Below are 23,075 nucleotides of genomic sequence, written 5' to 3'. Positions count from 1 at the left end.
CTTAAAACTTAGATCATAGTCATATAGAAGGTCCAAAAGAGCAATACTCACCACATTGAAATCAAGATTTTTCTCCACCCATTCTTTGGCTTCTTTAAATTCATCTTTCATTTCCATGATATATAGTGTGTCCAAGGCATCAACAATTGTTGCTCCTTGAATATTACCTGAAAATAGTCATGAAAACCATTACTGATGTAATTCTTCACTAGTTGGTGTCATGAGTTTCTAGTGAAACGACTTTTATACATTTCTATCCATATAATGAAGAGTAATTCTAATTCCAGATGGTAGCTGAAGTAATTTTCATAAAAGAGCAGTGAGTGTACAGTTTAGAGCACAGCTGCACAACGTGGGCCCCTTCCCACAAGGATTTTTGGTGACATGAAGAGGATGCCACTGCGTCATATAATCCTCACAGTAGAAGGGAGCAAAGGTTCTAGTCACGTCTCCTTATCCTGGGAGGGGGGAGGGAGAGGTGCGGGACGAACTGGTGGGCATGTGCGGAGTTGCAGCCAATCAAGTTTGAGCATGGAAGGAGGAGAGGAGTAGCCTAAAGAAGTTTAATCTATTTTAATTTTGGCCTTTTACTACTGCTGAGTTGTGCAGACCTGGTTTAGAACATTAGTTGCTCATATAAACTACATCCTTTACTCTCATCCCCTTGCAGTTCCCTTTCATATCTATCTTACATCAGTTCACACTATGCTCTACTTAAGTTATTCATGCTAGATTTTAAATTCTAGTTCAGTTTTATTCTCTAATGTCTGAGCTGTAATGTTAATTTATTTTAAATGTTAGTGTACCGCTATGATTTTGTATCTAGAATGACAAGGAAGTGGATTGTATCAACGATTTTAAGGGCTCAGTATTTGAACTCTGATTCACTTTGTTCATCCTTACTAATTCAAGCTTAAGTGTTCCCTTAGTAGCACAATCCTTATGACTGAAAGTGTACTATCTATTAATGAGGTAACTGTTGTAGTCCTGTACAATATTGAATTTTCATACACAAATACTTTGCCTGCAATGTAAGCTTTTAGTAGGCCTAGAAGAATAGAAATGTGCTTTTATGAAAGCATAATCTACCTAGAATGCATCCTATTGGAATGCATAGAAATTATATGGAAATACTGAAGCAAATGCACATTAATGAACATAAATGGCCTTTATGTTTAATTAATTATAAAAGCAGAAATACTGAACATTTCAGGCATGTCCTATGTAAAACACACTGTTTTCTCTCTATCCACAATAAACTGAACTGTGACTAACTGAAGTGGGTAAGTTCTCAGTCACTGAATGTTCATTGCAAAACAAGCCCAACACTTACCTACAGGAAATGTGGTCTACATCTTTAATAACAGAAGGAAGGAAGGGCTGAACTTTGTCCATATTCAGCAAATACCATGCATAAAATGTTCCTATTCCAGTAAGATCAGACATAATTTATTATAGAGAATAAAATAATTTTATTCTCTAAGCTTGCTGGATGGTACTATCCAATGTACACTCACAAGGAAATGGCTCCTACTGACTTACTAATAAGTATGCATCATGTTGGTCTCTGTGTTTGTTCTGACTATAAGGTAGCATTTTGTCAAATCAAATAAAACCACTATTTCTTTTTCTGTAGTGGATGAAATTACTTGCTGTTTCAGTCAATGAGTGGGAACTAGAAAAATGCATCTCTAAGTGGAACTTCACAGATGTTTAACAATTTATATATTAGATATCTTGTGAAGACAAATACCATCTGTCTCCATTTTGGTCATTCACATACATCTTACATCATAATTCTTCTGAGTAATATGAAACAAATGGAGGCAGGTCCTTTAAGATACAAGCATACTTATTTGACAGCATCATTTACAGGGCAAAATAGGTTAATCTAATTTAAAATGAGCAGAGCACAAATATGATAAAGTTATTTGATTTACCAATAAATCTTGGCACTAATTAAGCTTCCAGAAGGAAGTGTTATTGGATTTAAAATAGTTTTATAATATTAAATCAGCACAAGTTATAAATACGAAATGTCAGTTTACAATTCCAGTAGGACAATTCACATAGTAAAGGATCCCATTTCTTAATTGTCTCTAAAAGCAAACAAACAGAACAGAAACAATCTGGGACAGTTAATCACCTCACAACAAAGGATGCCCCCAGGCAGTAAAAAGCCACACTTTGAGAACTGCTAGGCCATTAAATGCTAATCAAGGTGGCCAATTGAAACATTCACACCTGCCGCAAACAGAAAAGAGTTCTTTCTCCCACTCTGGACATTCCACAGATATATAAACCCATTTTCCTATTTTCCAACAGACCTCATAACCTCTGAGGATGCCTGCCACAGATGCAGGTGAAACGGCAGGAGAAAATGCTTCTGGAATATTGCCAAACAGCCTAAAAAACTTACAGCAATCCAATGATTCCAGCCATTAAAGCCTTTGACAACACATTAAACAGAACAGAGATATACAGCTTTTTAAAAAATCAATTTAAATTTTAAAAATCTGAGCTTTTAAAAATAAATGTTTCAGTTGTCCTACTTTATCCCATCTCCTGCTCACTTACTTAGCACTCCCTCCCACTCATCCTATATTCCCAATCTAATCCTTTTCTGATTGATGCCTCTTCTCCATTACATACCAAATTCCTCTTCCCTTCACATTTCCCCAAGATTTCGGGGAAGAAAATCAGCTGGCAGAAACAGACAAAATAAAAGAGGAAGACAGGCAGAGGCATACACAAATACTCCCACATACTCCAACCCAGTGAAGATTGAGCATGCTCTGAAGACATTAACCATTATATGTGAATGCAAATAAACTATGGCCAAGATTATCTATGGTTAATAGTAATAATATAGCTTCAAATCTTATGGTTGTGGTTGGTAAATGCAGTCATGAAAGACAGTCTGTTGTAGTGGTTTGAATATTGGACTATAAATCTGGAGATCGGAGTTCAAATCCCTGCTTGGCCATAGAAGTCCACAAAGTGTCCTGGCACAAGGCCAGATAAAAATGATATTCATCCTGTGAAATGGCAAATTCAACACACACAGTTAGGACTTATCTGAGATTAACGAGACATTGTCGTGATTAGACCAGCTAGTACAGTCAGATGACAATGCTGAGCCCAAACCCGCGGTCTTGATAGACAGAAAAATGTTAACTGAGGCTTCTTTTCAAACAAAAGGAGAAACTCTCTTAATCAAGGTCAGGGACCAGTTTAAGAAAGGGTCTATGCTGGAAATAACTGACCACTCTTCAGTGTTGGCATGTTTTCCCATGCCTCTGATTCCAATACCTGAAACCCAGACTTGAGACTTGCTAACCACCTTGTGTGACTCCTGGAATCTTGGAGTGGCTGATAATGTTGTTTGGCTCTCAAACTTTTGGATTGGCTTTAACTTCTCCTGTGTGTTCTCTTGCAAACAATGCCTTCCAGGTAAGTGTGTCTCCTGCACCTATGCTTGATTTACTACCCTACTTTGTCTGGAAGAGCTAATTAAATGCTTCCACTGTAACAACCGTCTGTGAGGATGCTGAAGTCTGAATCGGGACACTGGTGTCCTTGAGCAAGTCATACACTGTCAGAGAGGGAAGCAAATGCAACCCATCTCTGAACAAATCTTGTTGAAGACATCCTCATGATATGGTTGCTATAAGTTGGAAACTACTTAAAAGCACACAACAATGACAATAACAACAAGCACCCACAATCATCTCCTGGGGACGTGGGAGAGGCAGAGTGGAATGCAAATGTTGAAGTTCAAAGCATTATAAATAAAAAAAACTGTTTACTGTTCTATTTTAACTGGGTTAGATGTGATACAACTGAACAAAGAACAATAAAGATCCAAGTAATAGGAAAGAGCAGCTCTGGCACACTGCAGACAGGAACACAGTTCAAACTAAGGGGAAGTACTCCACCCAGTGCAATAGATACAGGGCTACTTGTTAGTTACATTTGATATGCATTCATTACATTTCTATTACTGTACTAAATTCACACCTTGGCCATACTTCATGACAGTATATGTGGCTCAACCTTTCCATTTACTCCTTACAGCAACCCTGAGACAAAGCAGGTGGCCCATGGTCATCTAATGATCATGAATGAGTTCAATATTTTAACCACTGTATCAGCTTGGGTCTCTTCTCTGAAGTGGCTTAGATTATAAAGAGCTTTACAAGAATGTGTGACCCAAGCGAAGATTTCTACTTTGGATTTTTGGTTGAATGAAGGAGGAGAGAAATACAACAATTAGGATTCTACCACTGTAAAGGTAAAAGAGAAATGAAGAACAAAAAAGATACTCAGCAGCGCAAGGAGACAGTTTTGTTGTTCTTTATAAACCTATATCAACAAATAAAGTTATTTAAATAATTATCAATAAATTATCAATAAAATCAATGTTTCTATGAGAAACTATCATTTACCTGTACACTGAACATTGTTAGATCTTGTATAAAGGAGCAGACCTGAACTGCAAAAGTTAGAGAGCATTTTGGTTAATTTACTCTATGAAGAGTACAGTCTTATCAGCCAAATAAAGAGCTCCAAAGAACTCAAATGTGCATCACTTTTTGTGCCAGTTTGGAGGTATTTCCCATCCGTGTATCTTTTTCTTATTCTGGTGAACCCATATGTTTACCAGCATGAAAGAATTCCTTACTTAGTGATGAAAATGGAAAATAAAGTTGGGACAATAACACATCCCTGTTTGACACCTGATTCCACCTTAAATGGGTCACTTTGAGAGCTATTGCTGTCCAAGACTATTGCCATCATATCATCATGGAGGAGCTGCAGGATGTTTACAAATTTGTCAGGGCATCCCATTTTTCAGCGGATGGTCCAGAGAGCACTGTGGTTCACTGTGCCGAATGCCTTTGCAAAGTCAATGAATGCCATGTACAGAGGTTGGTTTTGTTCCCTGTATTTTTGTTGGAGCAATCGTGCAGTGAAGATCATGTTCACTGTTTCTCTGGAGGGGCGGAAGCCATTCTGGGATTCTGGGAGAGTGTCTTCTGGGACACGTAGAACGTGTTTTGCAAGGATTATTGTGAGGATTTTCCCAGTGGAGGTTAGAAGGGGGATACCTTGATAGTTTCCACAGTCTGCTCTTTCCTTCTTTTTGAGAATTTCACCCTCAACATGTTAAGGCTGATGCCTTTTATCCAAAGAGCTTGAGAAAAGAAATGTTTTGAATTTAGGAATATCTGGCATTGCATAATAAGATATCTTGGAGATTGGATCCAATTGTAAACCTGAAAATCATTTATGTGTCAAAAACACCTAATACACATAGCCTGAAGGTAATGTTATACACTGTATTTTAAATAATATTGTGCATGAATCCAAGTTTGTATACTGTGAACTAACAGAAAGCAACGTTGTTTATTTTAGTCACTCAAATTAACAATTTTGGGGTATTTTGGATTTCAAGATAAAGAATACTCAACCTGTCATGTTTTTATAGCATTTATTTGTTATTTTAATTCACTCATGGGATTCAAGGATGTATGGATATAGAAATATAGAACTGAATGCTATGGCATGATATTTCCTGTATCTGAAGGACAAGACTGTGACAAAGTAATGCTGTTTTAGTATTTTCTTCTTCTAATAATAATCAACCATTTAAAGACAGCCATAACATCTGGTTAAGAGCACACATGTTTCTATGTAATCTCTTACTTCAGAGCAGCAAATCAGTTGATGTCGCTAAGCACAAAAGCACATATTACTTACCAAATAAATTGCTTGAGTGTCCTTGTTTTGATATGGGTTTCAGTTCATTTAATCCCCATGCGTAATGTTTATAATTATCCCAGGCGTGTTTCATCATCTGGTGGGAAATGAAAGCAGGATTATAATGTTGATTTAGCAGGAAACCGGTATGATAAATACAAGCAGAAAATATACTGTGCACCAAAGATCCATGTGTTTAACTCAGTGGTTAATTAAATCCATATCATATTGAAGAAATAATATTTAAATATTAAACATTATTACAACAGCATGTTGCTGTTGTGGTATATTTTTTACTTATAATAATATGCCTGCTTTTATCCAATTCCCTTGTTAGTTAGGAATTTATAATACTTACCTATTAATTTTCATAATGATGCTTAATTAAAAGGCTACTAATACCATTAAGATTTTTTCTTTAAAATAATAGGCTCTTAAAGATACCACAGTAAAGCTCAGATATTTATTCATTTGGAACCTATGTTTGAAAAGTTATAGAAGGTAAATCAAAAGGCTGGCAGAGGTTGTAAGTTTTGTAACCAGCTAGCTATCTGAACAGGTTGGCTTAGATGAAAAGAAAGTTGTGTAAGGAAACAGACTCTATGCTTACAGGATATTTCTATTAAAACCCATAGCATAGTATACAATATTGCTTGACCACACACTTTATCAAGTTGTGGAAGTCATAGGTAGAGGCCTTCTAAGGGTAGATGGAAATGACATATTTTCATCATTGAAATATGATATATTCAAATTTCCTAGCACCCATATTCCAATCCCTTCTCCTCTTCCCTTTCAGCTACTCTTGACCATTGAATGGGGCTATGGGAGTTGAGATCCCAAACACCTAAAATTCTAGAACATGGCCATATAGCCTGAAAAACCTACAACAACCTAGTGATTCCAGCCATGAAAGCCTTCGACAATACCTAAAATGGCAGATTGTGGAAGGGGATATTATACCATTTGCAACTTTCATATTTCAGATGAACTTCACCTCAGGAGAACTTGGTGAGGCTTCATCTCCCTACTATCCCCAACAGATGGTGAAATATTCCTACCAATGCCCCCAGATGCGTGGTGTGAGGGTATTTTTTGTTTCAGAGCTTCCTTTGCAGTTTTATATCCAGGAGAGGCCTTTTTTTTAATGTAAGTATTTATTTATAAAGCTATTTACATACTGCCTTTGAGCATCTCCTCCATAAGTGCCCTCAAGGTGGTTTATAACAATAACACAAAAAACAAGAAAGTAAATTGAGACCGTAGAAACAAACAAAAGACAGCACAATTAACAGATAAATTAAACCCACTGACAACCTGGCAAAATATATATTGACTTCACTGCCAACATAAGTAAAAAAAACCACTACTAACTATGGTGAGTATTACAATTATTGAAAGCAGAGATAATTACATCGCACAACCCAAGGCATATTTATGCTGTTATGGATCTTGCTTAGAATCCTTGCATAATTTCCATTTTAAAAGGGCAAAATCTAACTTGAGAACAGAAAGAGAATTACAAATTTGAGAGTAAAAGATATGCATGTTCAAATGTTAATTTTCATGTTGGTGGATACCTGTTTCAACGTTTATGTCTCACCAGAGAAATTACCTGTTTGTTTTTATAATAACAGTAACAATTATTATTATTATTATTATTACCATCCCTATGTCCACCTAAAAGTCCGATCCAAGTTCTTATCAATCACACAATATTGTTGTTGTTGTTGTTGATTAATGCAAAGCCAGCCCAGACCAGGGGCCTTTTTTAACCACAGGGAATGGGTCTTTCCTGATCAATTAACTTTTTTTTTAAAAAAGGCTTCTCCTGGGACTGAAATGGCAGGGGATGGGGATGTTGAAACGTGACAAAATGCCCTCCACACATCCTAGAGAGTGTTTGGGGGGGGGGGGTATTTTGGTTTGGAAAAAAATGACCACTGGGGGCTCAAAACAGTCTCAAAAGGCACATTGCCTACCCCAGTCTAGTGCAAGGATGATGGAAGTATAGCCTATGGACAATACATCTCACCAAACTTTAAAACGGTATTCTTCGGGGTAATTTTTTGAAAAGCGTATTAACCATCAGCCTATATGCTAATATGCAAATATTGACAGCTATTTGATATTTTAAAAAATGTCACAATTGTTCCCATCATATTCAGGACCAAGAATATTTATTAATGGCAACATTTTTCTTTGTCTTTTTTGTATTGAGGCGGTGTATAAGACAATGATGTCAATTGCCTAATTTAATATTCAATTTGTGCTTTGAACTTTCAGCATGTGGTATCAGATAAAAATCTATGACTAATGGACTTGGATGTGTTGGTTTAGAACTGAAAAATGATATTTTGTAATGATATTTTATTGCTCCTTTCAAAGCCCCAGCAGTCAATCTGTGTTAATGCAATTGATTAATAATTTTCATAAACTATCTGGGCATTCGTTGAACTGGTCCAAGTTGGAAATACTGCCTATGGGAGTAAAGATGAACTCTAGTGTATTTAAAGCATGGCGATTTTGATAATGCCCAAATTATATTACTTATTTGGTTATGGAGATTTATCTCAAATGACTAGTCGTAGTGTCAGCAAGATGATAAAAGATACTGCTCAAGATTTGGAGAGGGGGTGGGTTTAACGATGAATCTGTAGGCTAAATTGAATGTCATACCTAAAACTGTTTAATATCTTGTGATTATTTCAAAAAACCAAATGCAGAAAGGGATGGTCATCTCTTCATAAGAATGCTTCCTTACTGCATATTTTGAATTGTCCCATAGTAGCCACATTTGGAAAGGAAGGAATCACATGAGTAAATTTGTTGGGTTTTTTTGTAAAGTTTCTTGTTCTTTCCAATTATTATACCCTAATGCACCTTCTGCTGGACAGAAATATTATGACTGAGTTTTAGAAACAATATATTTTCTTTAGAGAATTGTATGTTAGATAAACAACTAAGTAAAAGCTATTTATAGGTTTAATCTCAGTTAACAAAGAAGATGTGCCCCTGGGTGTTACTTCTTTAATATAATAGAAAATTTTGTACCAGAGACAGAAATACAATCAAACGAGTAGTGATAAGGTCCAACATCATAAAAAAACCCAAACAGTATGCACATGTGAAATGGAATAAAATAAATCATGTAAATGTTGCATAAGTAAACAAAACCCTTTTTCTTTTCAACATCCTCCAATTTGCTTTTCATTTTGGTGGACAAACATACAGATTTATACATTGAAACATGAGATAGGCTTAACTGTTTTCGTCTTTTCTCTCTGTTTACTGTTCACACATACTTGCTAAGGAATTCTGGTGCAGCTTCTGTTAATTTTGCCTGTAGTAGGCAGGCATGTGCAGCTGCAGTAGGACAGGCTATTGTGAATCCCATTCTTTTCTAGCTCAAGCTTTCTTTATTGTGGTTTTATAGCATTCATGCTGCTGCCACCTAGTACCCAAAGTTTGTCATTAGGTGCAGAAAGGGACTACTTGAGTTTAAAAATAATGTGTAAAAAGCGGTGCCTTGCCTCTGGATTTCTTAGCTGTGATATGCCTATATTCACAAGACCCATTTAAATTTCTGAATGTTAGTCTTCCAGCACAATCCCCTGAAATGTACTAAGAAAAGATCTGGATCATTGACGGACTGAACATTGATGTATTTAACTCCTTTTCAGATACCGTCTGTTGATATCCAAGGGTCAAGATCACACCTGTCAACTATAAAACCGATTGAGATACACTCTTCCTATATACTAATGGATAAGTATCAGATGGTAATAAGGTAAATTACTTGGAATGTGAGAACCTGGATTGACTTATCCATGGATCAGTGTGATTACTGTACTTTACCTCTTATCAAAAAAGAAACCAAACCCTTCTCTGAGTAAAGTGGCAAAAGGCAAGCACTTAGCCCATTCCAGGAGAACCTAAAATAAACACTGCTCCCCTCTACTTTCTCTGCTGTGGGGCTACTTCCAGACTTTTTAAATTCCTTGGCAGAAAAATAGCTGTGGCAGCCAGGGGTGGCTGGACCCCTGAGTTGGCATTGGTGCTAATCTCCTCCACATGGAATGAGCCTTGTCTTATCCACAGATCATATCAGAATCCATAATTTTGGCACTAAAACCTGCCTTTGACTTATACTTAAGGTTGACTTATATACAAGTATATACAGTCTGTTAAAAAGAGAACCTGAGAAACATAACAAGGGTAAGCAAATAATTTATTCCATAATACTTTTTTATTCCAAATAAAATGTTATTTCAAAAGCTACAGTTGGCCCTCTGTATCCACAGTTTATGTATACATGGATTCAACCACATCTTTTTTTTAAAAAAAACCTCTTCAAAGTCTTGATTTTGCAATTTGCCCAGCACTACACTAATGTGTACATACCCTGCTATAGCCTAACATTTCATACATCCTCATGTTCTCTCTGGTACTTGTTTGAGTTGTTTCCTATTTATATGAGGGACACCACCACTGTGTATGATGGGACTTGAAAATCCATGGATTTTCGTATCCTTGAGGGGTCCTGGAGCCAAACTTTAGCATATTCCAAGGGTCCCTTGTATATAATTATCCATTATTTGTCACACAGGAAAGAATTACCTATTTCCGTCATGGAAAACTGGATAAATAATATGCTGTTGTGTTCATGAAATAGGTTATCAATCAATTCAAAGTTAGCTGAAATATCAAAGTACAAAAAAGTGTGTCCCAAGCACAGTCTGTATTACAGTAAAGATTTTACTAAATTTGTGGCAGGTGAAAATGGAACTTTAATGCCTGTAAAATGTTTTCAAAGAAAACATTCTAAATTTCTGTTTTTGGAGTCCCTTTGCAGCACGTTACAGTAAAAAGTGGTTAGGGAGAAAGAGAACATTCTACAAAAGGTGGATATCAAGTCATAATTATTTCATTGGTTTTTGGAAAATTGCTAAAAAAAGAGTAGTGGATGGGTCTTCCCCAGCAAGTAAACTAGAAAATAAAGTTTTCTTGAAATACTTTAATCTTCTGTAGCTGTACTGGCCATGCAGCATAAGACACCAAAATTCAAAACCCACGAAGAATATTTTCCTTGGCCAAGCAAAATATACAAAATATATTATGCAAACTTTGACTTCTTCATCAGGCAAAAGATGTTTAAAACGTAACAGAGGAGAAAACAAGAGGCAGTCACAGGGATAGGTTTTGTATCAGATGTTGTTTCAATTGTAGTTCAGTTGTTTTGGAGAGATTTCCATGCTACTCTTCTTCTTGATCATGTGAGACCAGGGACAAAGAACAATAAAAGACTGGTAGAGTCAGCATGTTGTGGTGATCTGAGCACTGGACTTCAATTCTGGAAACCAGGGATTGGATCTCTACTCATACAAACCCACTATGCGACTTTGGGCAGGTCACACTCTCTCAACCTCAGAAGAAGGCAGAGACAAAGCCCCACTGAACAAATCTTGCCAAGAAAACTCTGTGACCCTCCATTGGAGTTTCCATAACTTGGAAACTTGCAGGCACACAATGACTCCACCAGCAACAGAACATTTTAGGAAGAGGGAGCTAATGCTTTGGGATTTCACTCTTTGAGACTGTTACCTCAAAAAAAAAAAAGTAAAACTTTTCATTTGGATTACAATGAATAAGATTTACCTATAACGTAGTAGCACAGTTCCCTGTCTAGGAAAAGAGCAATTAAGTTTGCACAGGATAAGGGCAATCTGGATCTCAAGGGAAGTTTTCTGTCATTGCCTTTTGCCCCTGGGCTTCCACAAAATCTTTTGCCCCAAGAAGAATCCAGTTGAGCTTCGAAAGCTTCCATGATGCATTTTGTGCATTTGGGTTTGCCAATAAAAGCTATTTGTCAATCATCTGATATTTAATAAAAATAATAATCATATTGCTCTGTAAAATTAAACATATATGACTAATGTGAACGTACAATTATAATGTTCAAAGTCTGATGTTAATACTGAATTTTAACTTTTCATCTTGAAAACCTACATGTGCATTTCTCAGAGCTACAGATGGGTGGAGAACGAGAACCACATAAGCAAGTCCTAAGCTGTCTTTTACACAACAGAACTGGCAACACTAAATTTTACTGATTATTCAGCAGTAACCTATGTTAGAGCTGAAAAAGCAGAATCAGGAAATAGCTTTATCACATGGTCAACATGTGCATTTCAGTCTATGATAGCCTATGCCAAATCCTTAGGATAATATTTGTTGTCTCTAATTATGTAATCTCAGGCTGTCAGATTTGATATAGGTTGGAGTTTTCTGTTTCCATAATTTCAAATGTTTTTTATATAGGATTATAGCTTCCTTTCCTAACCTCTATGAAATTTTAATCATAAGCTATTTGTATGCTATAGGGAACAGGAAATAGCCAATAATGAAATGTAGACATGAACAGAAACTAGTCCAGAAAGGACAAAGTGGATTTCTCCCAACTATATCAAACAGGATTTCTGCCTTGATTTCTTAAAGTATTATAGGATTTAATTATATTACTGTATTTTTCATTCATCAGCTTTCTCTTGAGAAACATTCTAGGCACTTTTACAATTAAAAGCAAATTGATTTGACTATAATACTTCTAAATATCTGCAATGGCAATTCAACAAAGTTAAAATCTTACTAAGTGATGATACCAAATCCTGCTCAAACCATTTTGCTCCAACTACAACTAATTTAGGCTGATATTGTGAACTTAAGAACATGTCATTGTTGTATAAACTCCAGTACTTTGAACTTTCTCAAAAATAAACTACAAACCAACAACTAAAATGGAACTATTTATTTTTATTTTTTTTTAAGAAAGAATCTGGGTGACCAAGACTGTAATCTCCTTGGGAAGCCTGTTGTAAAGGTTGGGTTTGCAACATTTGTGACATAACTTTTTTCATCTGAATTTGAGAGCCCACTGCAGCACATGATACAGTAACATATGTAAACTGTATAATCTAGATAACCAATTTTATAAGAGTGCCCATCAACATGTAACACAGCAGATTTTCACTCATGCCATATGGATGGCCATAGAATATTTATCTAGCAATCTTGCTTTTGCTGCCAGAAGCATTTCTTTATGCTTCAGAAGGTGTATTATACAACACTGCTCTTTGAGAACATACAGTACTTACCAAGAAGCTACTCTGAAGTCAGCAAGGATTTCTAAGTACAGGCAGTTCTCGAGTTACAAACAACCGACTTACAAATGACTCACCATTAAGAACGGGGGTAAGGCAACAGGGAGTGAGAGAAATCTACCCCTTGGAAGGGAAATTCACTCCTGAAAGAGTTATCATGGGGAAAAGGTGTCTCCACTGAAGATTTTATCACCAATCTTGTTTTCACAACATGCTAAATTTTCCAAAATGTAATGATCACAGGGGCTTAAAATGAGGTGAAATCTTTTGAACAGGGGCCCAGACATAAAAACAAACACCACAGGAGTAATAACCCTTTCCTATGCTATCCAAAGCTTTTACATATGTGGTTGGAGTTACACTTTGAAAAATACCTGTTCTGACTTACATACACATTCAACTTAAGAACAAACCTACTGAACCTATCGTGTTTGTAATTTAGGGACTGCCTGTAATCACGTACTAGTAAAACTGTCAAGAAACATTAAGTCTGAAGTCAAACAGCTGCATGGTTTCTAGGTCTCACAAAGACAACATACAACATAGCTATCATGAAACAGCTCAAGATCAACCAAAACATTCCTTCTAAAGCAATCCATGCTAGAAGCAGCTTTTCTTTCTTTTTTTTTTTTTTTGCTTAGATTAACCAAGTTCATACTGACAAGCAACACTTTTTAGATACACTTTTTAAAAAGGATAGGTATAGGCAACAATATAATATATACTATTATGTCATGTAACAAGTTTGTAACAGTTAGAGGAGAAAGGTGAAAGTTTGCAGAGAATGTTAAGACAACCCATTCAAACTGTTATAAGGCCAGGACCTTATGCAGATCCCACATCCTAAAGCAAGTCTTAGACAGAATATCAGTTTTCCGCTCTGCTACTACAATAAGGAAAACAATATTTCTGCAAAAAACAAAGACAAAACAAAAACAAAACCAATTTAAATAGCTTAACTGTTAGATTTAGGAAGTTATGAAGACTATCTGCAAATGTGCTTAGTTTGCAGCAAAAGATTTCTAGAGAGAAGTGATTAGATTCATGTAAGAATGATCAATTGATATTGCTTAACTTTGGAGTTCAAACAAAACAGTTAAAAAGGGCTGTAATTGTTAAACTTTACAAGAAGAATAAAATAGATATATGTATTCTTTTGATCCCTTTGTTTCTGTTAGATGAAGTTAAGATTTTAGCCTAGGTACACTCATCTAGAAAAATCCCATAAAGCTGTAAGTGAAAAACCTGTAGTCTTCCAGATGTGGTTGGACTCCAATTCCCATAATGCCTTAACATTAACCATGACGATTGAGGTAGACCCAACAACATCTTAGTTAGCCATAATTTCCCACCACTGTATTTAGCTTAAGTGGGATTTCTAAAGGAAACCAAACCAGATTTTTAAACTGTAAAGCGTGTGCCCAACCAGAGTTACAGACACTTTCTTTTAACACTTATTATTATAAAAATAATATGTAAGGATATAGTTCTATCGTATTATTTACAAGATTATGTAATATGTAATTGAGCATATAATTTCCTCTTGTGGCAATTTTGAAACTGAGAAAAAGAAGCATAAGTTTTTGTAAACTGGGTCTACTTCATCAGATGCATTAAACTTCTTTATCTCAGTAGTCTCGGGGGTACTTCAAGATCTCTTTGAATATTGATCCAGGCTAACACGGCTAAGTCTTTGAATACTAAGACCATGGATATGGAAATCATCCAGCCAATACATAGCTTTCAAACGTTCTAATTTGCATGGCGCCTCAACAGAGCGCTTCACTGGCCAAACACCATTTTAAGTGTTAAAAATGTATGCTAACAAATATAACAAAGATTGGGAGGAGGATCAAGGTTCTATTAGAATCCTAAAGTTATTGAACATTGTTCAAAAAGATCACCACTATATGACATCAGGTGAATTGTGTTTCACATTTATGTTGGTCCTTTTCAATACACCATTACAGAATCATCTGAACAATCCAATGTGGCGTTCTCAACTATCAGCCTCTGTCTGCAGTTGGATTTCTCAGTATTTGGTGTTGGTTTCCCTAGTACAGTTGTTCTTAACCTGTTGGTTGCGGACCACCAATGGGCCGTGAAAATGAAAAATGGGTCTGCGAGTCTCCTTCTTCTGTATTTTATTATATTTCTGCTCCTTTCATGCTGCCTGCCACTCCTTCTCTGTCTCTGACCATGGCGTATGTTCTGTATCAGAAACTAGATCTGATGTGGCCTATCCAATGCAACTTCCTGAATCAGCATCCCAAACCAAATCTAAAGTTGACCAAAAACTGTTTCATAACCCTTTCAGTACTAATGTTGGGGAGTAGTCCCTGGTCAAAGTGGTCCCTTGTCAAAAAGAAGGAAGGCAAAGGGTACAGAAGGGTGGATCCCTCCCCCTCCTGCATGGGTGATTTTTCAACCATCCCTCACCCTACCCCACAAGAATGTGAGATGCTGAACTGCTCAGAAGGTAGGTGAGCATAAGGAAATTACTGTTCTCCAGGGATATTTTGTCACTACAATTTAATATAATATGCATTTTACAAAAAAACAAAACAAAAACCAACAACAAAGAAAATCCAAGATAATGACAACAGTTATGATACTGTATCACTGACAGTGTCCCCTCCAACTGACTCCCAAAGCTTTGAAAATAGCTTTAATTTTATTTCCCTAATAGTCTGAAACAGAAGCTTGAACAAGCACTTTGCTCTTATCAAACAAAAATGTAGCACAGGTAGAACATCACAGACCCATGAAATCAGACTCTTGTAATTACAAGCCTGACATGTCAGCCAAATGGTTACTGATAACAGCAGACGCTTTGATCTTAAATTTAATTAGATGATTTATTGAGCGATTCAGCCTAATAAGGGTAACTTAACACAGAGATTGGTAAATTCAAGCTATTCAGTATCAAAAAAGTTGTTTTTTAAAAAAACCCTCAAGCAGACAGGCAGGCACACGACTAGGGATAGGGTTAGACTGAAGCAATTACCATTTTGCATGCAGGTACCAGCACATTTTCATGAAAGCTGTTTTGTTCTTTCAGATTCAGAAATCCCGCATCCCAGAAACCAAAGCTGCATGTATAAAACCTCCATACAGACAGCTTTGTAGTTATGTCGATCAGAGCCAGCCTCTTAAATCATTCAAGACTTTGTACATCTACTCTGGATTTCATCCAAACCTACTACACCAGTTTTGATTTGTTTTAAGGCTGAAACAATAGCACACATGGACACACATTCAATTGACCAGACTGCTATGATGTTTTGCTATATCCATTTCTAACTGTACTAATTGGAAGTTTGTCTTCTAGATTTGTGCTAATTTGGAGATCATTCCACATGTTAAAAACTGGAAGTGGCTCATGTGTAGGATTTATCAGTTAAATATTTAACCCTGACATGGCAGTCGCTGCAATAATTCGTGTGGATTAATGCTAATTTCCCTTGATTGGACTTTGGACATACAGCATTGTCAGAGTCTGTTTTTGTATATTTCTACAGAACAATGCTTCACATGCAATAATTGTGCTAGATAGTTGAAAAGTTTTAAAAGTTTAGCAAACGTGAAGAGCCAGTAGTATGCTATCCATAATATAATGTTTACTAAATGATTTAGTGTTCTCCAACTTAAGGACCTGTTTACAGCTTAGTGTATACAATCCCTGCTACATTTCTCGAAATAGTAGGAAAATGTCATCCAGCACTAGCAGGGGATGAATATAATCATAACTGAAAATATAGTATCAATATAATATAATCATAGCTGAAAAGATCCCCCAATTTTAAAATGCATTGTGATTAGCACTGTACGTCCATGTCCACATGCATTCAGTGCAGTTAATGCAAGTTATGTCTGATAAAACTAAATGAGTTATATAATATAAATGTATTTAGTTTAGAAAATTACATAATCGACTTATCTTAATTCCATGTCCACTACCTTTTTGGTTTTGAATGCTGAGATCCCAAGTAGCACTTGAACAAAAATAACTTCTGGCAGAAAATCCAGAGATCTCTTTTCCTCAGCATATTCTGAGAGTGGCAAAGTTCAACACGACTGAACAGAAAAAGAACACCCCCCCCCCTTTCTCTTCTAGAGCAAGAGACATCAAGTTTCACCCAAGTTGTCACTCCCAGGCTCTAAAGCATTTGGAGCATCACATCTCTCTGTAATTTGTCTCACACCTCAACCCTGGAGAAGGCTGACTGGGTCAACCCAACTTTTGGAGGGCTGCCCAGGCAGTGAACTCTAGGAAGCCCTTGAGCGCAGGGAAAGACACGTGTTCTTCTCTTTTGTCACTGAAAGTTCCTGCCCACGTCAATAGGCACTGCTATCAGCGGACCACACCCGAAAAAGGGAAGAGGCAAAAGGAAATAAATATACAGGCAGTCCTGAGTTTAAAAAAAAATCCGGCTTAGAAACAATTTACAACTAAGAACTGGGGTGAGACAACAGAAAGTGAAGGAAATCTATCCCTCAGAAAGGAAATTCAGAACTGAAAATGTTACCATGGGGAGAGGGAGATCTACTGAAGCTTTCTCCCCAATCCTTGTTTCTACAACAGGCCTAATTTTTTAAAAAATCCAATTATCACAGAGACAGAAAGTGAGGGGAAATCTTCTGAACTGGGAGACAGACAGCAAAACAAAAACTGCAGGGGTGTTCACCCTTCCCTATACTAGCCAAAGCTAAATGGCTATCTATCTATCTGTCTATCTATTTACACCTGTTCTGACTTACATACAAATTTAATTTAATTTACAGAACCTATCTTGTTCATAACTTGGGGACTAATGTGTTGTCAAAGGCTTTCACGGCACTGGGTTACTGCAATTTTTCCGGACCCGTATGGCCATGTTCCAGAAGCATTCTCTTTTGACATTTTGCCCACATCTATGGCAGGCATCCTCAGAGGTTGTGAAGTCTGTTGGAAACTAGGCAAGTAGGGTTTATATATCTGTGGAATGTCCTGGGTGGAAGAATGAACTCCTGTCTGCTTGAGGCAAGTGTGAATGTTGTAACTGATCACCTTGATTAGCACCGAATGGCCTTGCAGCTTCAAAGCCTGGCCGGTTGCTGTCTGGGGGACTCCTTTGTTGGGAGGTGTTATCTGGCCCTGAGTGATTCTTGTCGGGAATTCCCCTGCTTTTTGGGTGCTGCTCTTTATTTACTGTCCTGATCTTAGAGTTTTTAAAATACTGGTAGCTAGATTTTGTTCATTTTCATGGTTTCATCCTGTGTTGAAATTGTCCACATGCTTGGGGACTGCTTGTATTGGGGTTGGGAAAGATCCCAGCTCAAAGCTATACAGCAATTACAATTTATTTTATTTGAGCTGATTCTTACCCCACTTTTCTCCTGCACCAAAGTGAGATTCAAAGCGGCCAACAACACAATAAGAACATACAAGGTTAAAAAAATTAAAACAGATGAAAACCCAATCAATTCCTTACAGCAACCTGATTTTGTGTGTGTGTGTGTGTGTCAGGAGCAACTTGAGAAACTGCAAGTCGCTTCTGGTGTGAGAAAATTGGTCGTCTGCAACAACCTTGCCCAGGGGGTGCCCAGATGTTTTGATGCTTTACCATCCTTGTGGGAGGCTTCTCTCATGTTTCTGCATGGGGAGCCAGAGCTGACAGAGAGCGCTCATCCGTGCTCTCCCCAGTTTTGAACCTGCAACTTGTTGGTTTTCAGTCCTGCCAGCACAAGGGTTTAACCCATTACGCCACCGGTGATCATCTAAAATTGTCAAACTACGTATTGCAAACCATTACAGCAAGGGGGAACAAAAGAGACAGAAAGGAGAGAAAGCACCCAAATCCAAGGGGGTGACCATGGGCACAAGCATGCTGTAGAATCCTCACAGCCTCTAAGGATACCTGCCATAGATGTGGGTGAAACGTCAGGAGAGAATGCTTCTGGAACATGGCTATACAGCCCGGAAAACTCACAGCAACCCATACCCTAGAATTAATGCAGTTTGACATTGCCTTTACCAGCCATGGCTCCGTACTATGGGATGGAGCCCCTGATCAGCCCTTTGCCGGCAGGACTGAAAACCGACAGGTCGGAGGTCTGAATCTGGGGAGAGCATGGATGAGCTCCCTCTGTCAGCTCCAACTCTTCATGCAGGGACATGAGAAAAGCCTCCCACAAGGACGGTAAAACATCAAAACATCTGGGCGTCTCCTGGACTCCTGACACGAAAAAAAGTACTATGGGATAATGGGAGTTGTGGTATGAGTAGGTCTTTTAGCTTCTTTTGCCAAAAAGTGCATACCACAACTCATATTATTCCACAGGGCTGCCAAAGCAGTGTCAAACTGTTCCTTCAACAACAGTGAAGATGCTTTGGAGAGAAGAAGACTCTTCAGGGTGGATCAACGCCAGGCATGGGCAAACTTGGGCCCTCCCTCCAGGTGTTTTGGACTCCAACTCCCACCATTCCTGACTGCATGGGCAAACTTGGGCCCTCCCTCCAGGTGTTTTGGACTCCAACTCCCACCATTCCTAACTGCATGGGCAAACTTGGGCCCTCCCTCCAGGTGTTTTGGACTCCAACTCCCACCATTCCTAACTGCATGGGCAAACTTGGGCCCTCCCTCCAGGTGTTTTGGACTCCAACTCCCACCATTCCTAACAGCCGGTTGGAGTCCAAAACACCTGGAGGGAGGGCCCAAGTTTGCCCATGCCTGAGTATGATGGGTTTTTTCATAGGTAGGGAGGAAAGGGTCTGAAGGTGTTAGGAATAGTGGGAGTTGGAGTCCAAATCACCTGGAGGGAGGGCCCAAGTTTGCCCATGGCAGAGTATAATGAGTTTTTTCATAGGTAGGGTAGGGAAGGGCCTGAAGGTGTTAGGAATGGTGGGAGTTGGAGTCCAAAACCCCTGGAGGGGGGGCCCACGTTTGCCCATGCCTGAGTGTGCTGGGTTTTTCTTGCCAAGGTTGATTCAGAGGGAGGGAAGGAGGAAGGAGAGCGAGGCGAGGCCACCCACCTCCTTGATCTTGGCCCTCTTCTGTCGGGTGGCGGGGTCGGGCGGCTCCCCTCCCACGGCGCCCACGGGTTTGCGGAAGGGCAGCTCGGGCAGGCCGTCCCTGGCCGCGGCCCCGCTCCTCCTGCCCAGCCGGTCCTGGAGGAGGAGGAACTTCTCCTTGTCCCGGTGGATGTCGCTGCGGATCTCGTCGGGCTGCTTCTGGAGGGTCTCTTTGGCCTCCCGCAGCGCGCGCTCGTGGTCCTCGCGGATCTTGGCCAAGTTGGCCGCGCCGCTCAGGGCATCGCTGCCGCTGCTGCTGCTGCTGAGGCTGCCTTCCGCGGGCGGCAACGGGGGCAAAGGCGGAGGGTGGTGCTGCTGCTGCTGCTGGGTGGCGGAGTGGAAAAAGACGCCGCTGAGGAGCTTAGGCGAGTCCGGCAGGAAGAAGATGGCCCCGAAGCAGAGCGTGATGAAGGCGCTGAAGACGAGGAGCAGGACGAACTTCTCCGTCAGGCGGAAGGCGCTAGGACCCGGGGCTTTCCGCGCCCCGCCGGGGGCCCCGCCGCCTAAGGAGACGCCCAAGGCGCCCGGCCCCGAGGGGCTGCCGAAGAGCGGCAACAGGCTGACGGCAGGCATGGCCCTCACCTGCACCCGTCGTCACGGCAGCGCCCTCTGCAGGCCGCCCGCCCGCGGGGCAAGAGCGCCCGCAGCGGCAGCCTGAGCGGCGGAAGCAAGAGCGCCTCGCTCCCTTCAAGGCGGCAGCGGCAGCGGCGGAGAAAAAGAACTTTCCCGCTCCCTCTGCCTTCAGGGCTTCTCCGGCCCCTCCTCCGTCAGCTCCTCTCCTCTCCCATCTCGGCCAGGAAGCCCTCCTCCTCCTCCTCCTCCTCCTCACTTTCCTCCTTCTTTCCCCTCGCGCCCCGCTTCCTCTGGCTTTGCTCTTCCTCCGACGCCACAGCGCGCGGGACTGAGGCAGCCTCGAGAGTCGAGGCGAAAGTCAAGGAAGGGAGCGGGCGCGAGGGAAGGGGCGGGGAAAGCAGCCGGTTGGGCCAATCGGGGAGTGGGCGGGGCTAAGGAAAGGAGGAGATGGAGAGGATGATAATGAGGCTTACGGGAAAGAAAAGGGGGCGCGCCGTGAGGGGGCGGGGCGTCCCCTGGATTTTTAAAAAGGGGCGGGGCTTGGCTTGTGGTTGGAAAATAGCGGGCAGGCGTCGTTGGCGCTGCAGGTGGGGCGCTGTTTCCTTTCCTCCGGGTCAGAACTGGATGCCAATAAGGGCCCCTCCACACAGCCCTATATCCCAAAGTATCAAGGGAGGAAATCCCACATTAACTGAGTGTGGACTCAGATAACCCAGTTCAAAGCAGATATTGTGGGATTTTCTGCCCTGATATTCTGAGACTACTTACTTACTTAGGATAGTCTTTCATGATCAGTTTTCTTGTGGATCCGTAGGTGGCTGTGGAGCCCTATTCTTGACCTGTATCTTCTCCCGCAGTGAGGGCATTGGTTTCCAGGTGGAAGGCGGTCTCGGTCGGGGTTGGCTTGATGCGCCTTCCTCCTGGCACGTTTCTCTCTTTCATCCTCCATTCGTGCCTCTTCAAATTCTGCAGCACTGCTGGTCACAGTTGACCTCCAGCTGGAGCACTCAAGGGACAGGGCTTCCCAGTTCTCAGTGTCTATGCCAGAGATTTTTTAAAAATATGTTTATTGTAGTTTTGTTTACAAACATTTAAAAACACTAGAGTTCTTAGAAAGAGGAAAGGGAAGATAGTGGATAGGTGTGGGGTAGGCAAGGAGGTTGGGGATGGACGCATTCAAGCGTCAAGAATAGGGGGCAATGAAGAAGCAGGGGGATGGCAATGGGGAAAAAAGGGGGGGAAGGGTGAGAAACAAGGGGGGGGGGGAAGTAGTGGGAGAGAAAAAAGGCGGAAGACTACCCAGGGAAGATAAAGGCGGAAGTCAACAAAAAGAAACAGTTTCTAAACTACTTTTTAAAACTGTCATATATCTGTCCTTTTTCCGCCTTTTTTCTCTCCCACTACTTATGCCAGAGATTTTAAGGTTGGCTTTGAGCCCATCTTTAAATCTCTTTTTCTGCCCACCAACATTCCCTTTTCCATTCTTGAGTTCGGAGTAGAGCAACTGCTTTGGGAGACGGTGGTCGGGCATCCGGACAACGTGACCGGTCCAGCGGCATTGATGGTGGAGGACTATTGCTTCAATGCTGGTGGTCTTTGCTTCTTCCAGCACATTGACGTTTGTCCGCTTGTCTTCCCAAGAGATTTGCAGGATTTTCCGGAGGCAGCGCTGATGGAAACGTTCCAGGAGTTGCATGTGGCGCCTGTAGACAGTCCACGTTTCGCAGGCATGTAGCAGGGTTGGGAGGACAATCGCTTTAGGGCTGTTTGGAAGGGCCCTAAGTCTATCTCATTTTTGAGTGCCTTCACAACAGGCAGGTTTTTTCGGAATGGGTTAAATGGGACTTTGATGTTGAGCGCTTTGAAGTCGTTCCTCAGTTTATATTGACCCTGTGTAGAAAAGGCATGGGCAAACTTGGGCCCTCCCTCCAGGTGTTTTGGACTTCAACTCCTACCATTCCTAACAGCCGGTAGGCTGTTAGGATTGGTGGGATTTGGAGTCCAAAACACCTGGAGGGAGGGCCCAAGTTTGCCTATGCCATTAGGAATTGTGGGATTTGGAGTCCAAAACACCTGGAGGGAGGACCCAAGTTTTCCCATGCCATTAGGAATTGTGGGATTTGGAGTCCAAAACACCTGGAGGGAGGGCCCAAGTTTGCCCATGCCATTAGGAATTGTGGGATTTGGAGTCCAAAATACCTGGAGGGAGGACTCAAGTTTGCCCAGGCCTGGTGTAGAATGAATTCAGTCTGGTACAGCATTGACTTCCATGGCTCATGGAAGCAGGGGAGCTCTCGTTTAAATTGGCAAGGCATCTGCACTCTTGGGCAGGGAAAACTAAAGAGGCTGCGGAAAGTACAATTCCTAGGATTTCATTGCACTGTGCTGTCAAACTGGATTAATTCTACAATGTAAATGTTGCCGTGTTATGGGTTTTTATTGAAAAGATTTATTCAGAGGGAGATCTGTCTTGGTTTTTCTTTGAGGCTGAGAGAATGTGACTTGGCCTATTGGGATAAGGATGA

At 40.3% G+C, this 23,075-nt stretch overlaps 1 protein-coding gene across 1 annotated transcript in view; it reads right to left on the bottom strand.

The window, feature by feature from the left end:
• MAN1A1 (mannosidase alpha class 1A member 1) overlaps window positions 1-20,899 on the bottom strand; it is a 59,238-nt gene extending 38,339 nt beyond the window's left edge. The window contains exons 1-3 of the mRNA XM_060753255.2: window positions 19,939-20,899; window positions 5,764-5,860; window positions 52-167 (exon numbers count right to left, since the gene is read on the bottom strand). Coding sequence (XP_060609238.2) covers window positions 52-167; window positions 5,764-5,860; window positions 19,939-20,550 — 825 coding nt within the window. The 5' untranslated portion in view covers window positions 20,551-20,899. The remainder of the gene's footprint in view (window positions 1-51; window positions 168-5,763; window positions 5,861-19,938) is intronic.
• Between the last annotated feature and the right edge of the window lie 2,176 nt (window positions 20,900-23,075).

This window comes from Anolis sagrei, chromosome 1, assembly GCF_037176765.1.
Source record: "Anolis sagrei isolate rAnoSag1 chromosome 1, rAnoSag1.mat, whole genome shotgun sequence".
Taxonomy (NCBI): Eukaryota; Metazoa; Chordata; class Lepidosauria; order Squamata; family Dactyloidae; genus Anolis; species Anolis sagrei.
The sequence above is the reverse complement of the archived record's forward strand: the minus strand, read 5'-3'. Positions and strand labels throughout refer to the sequence as shown.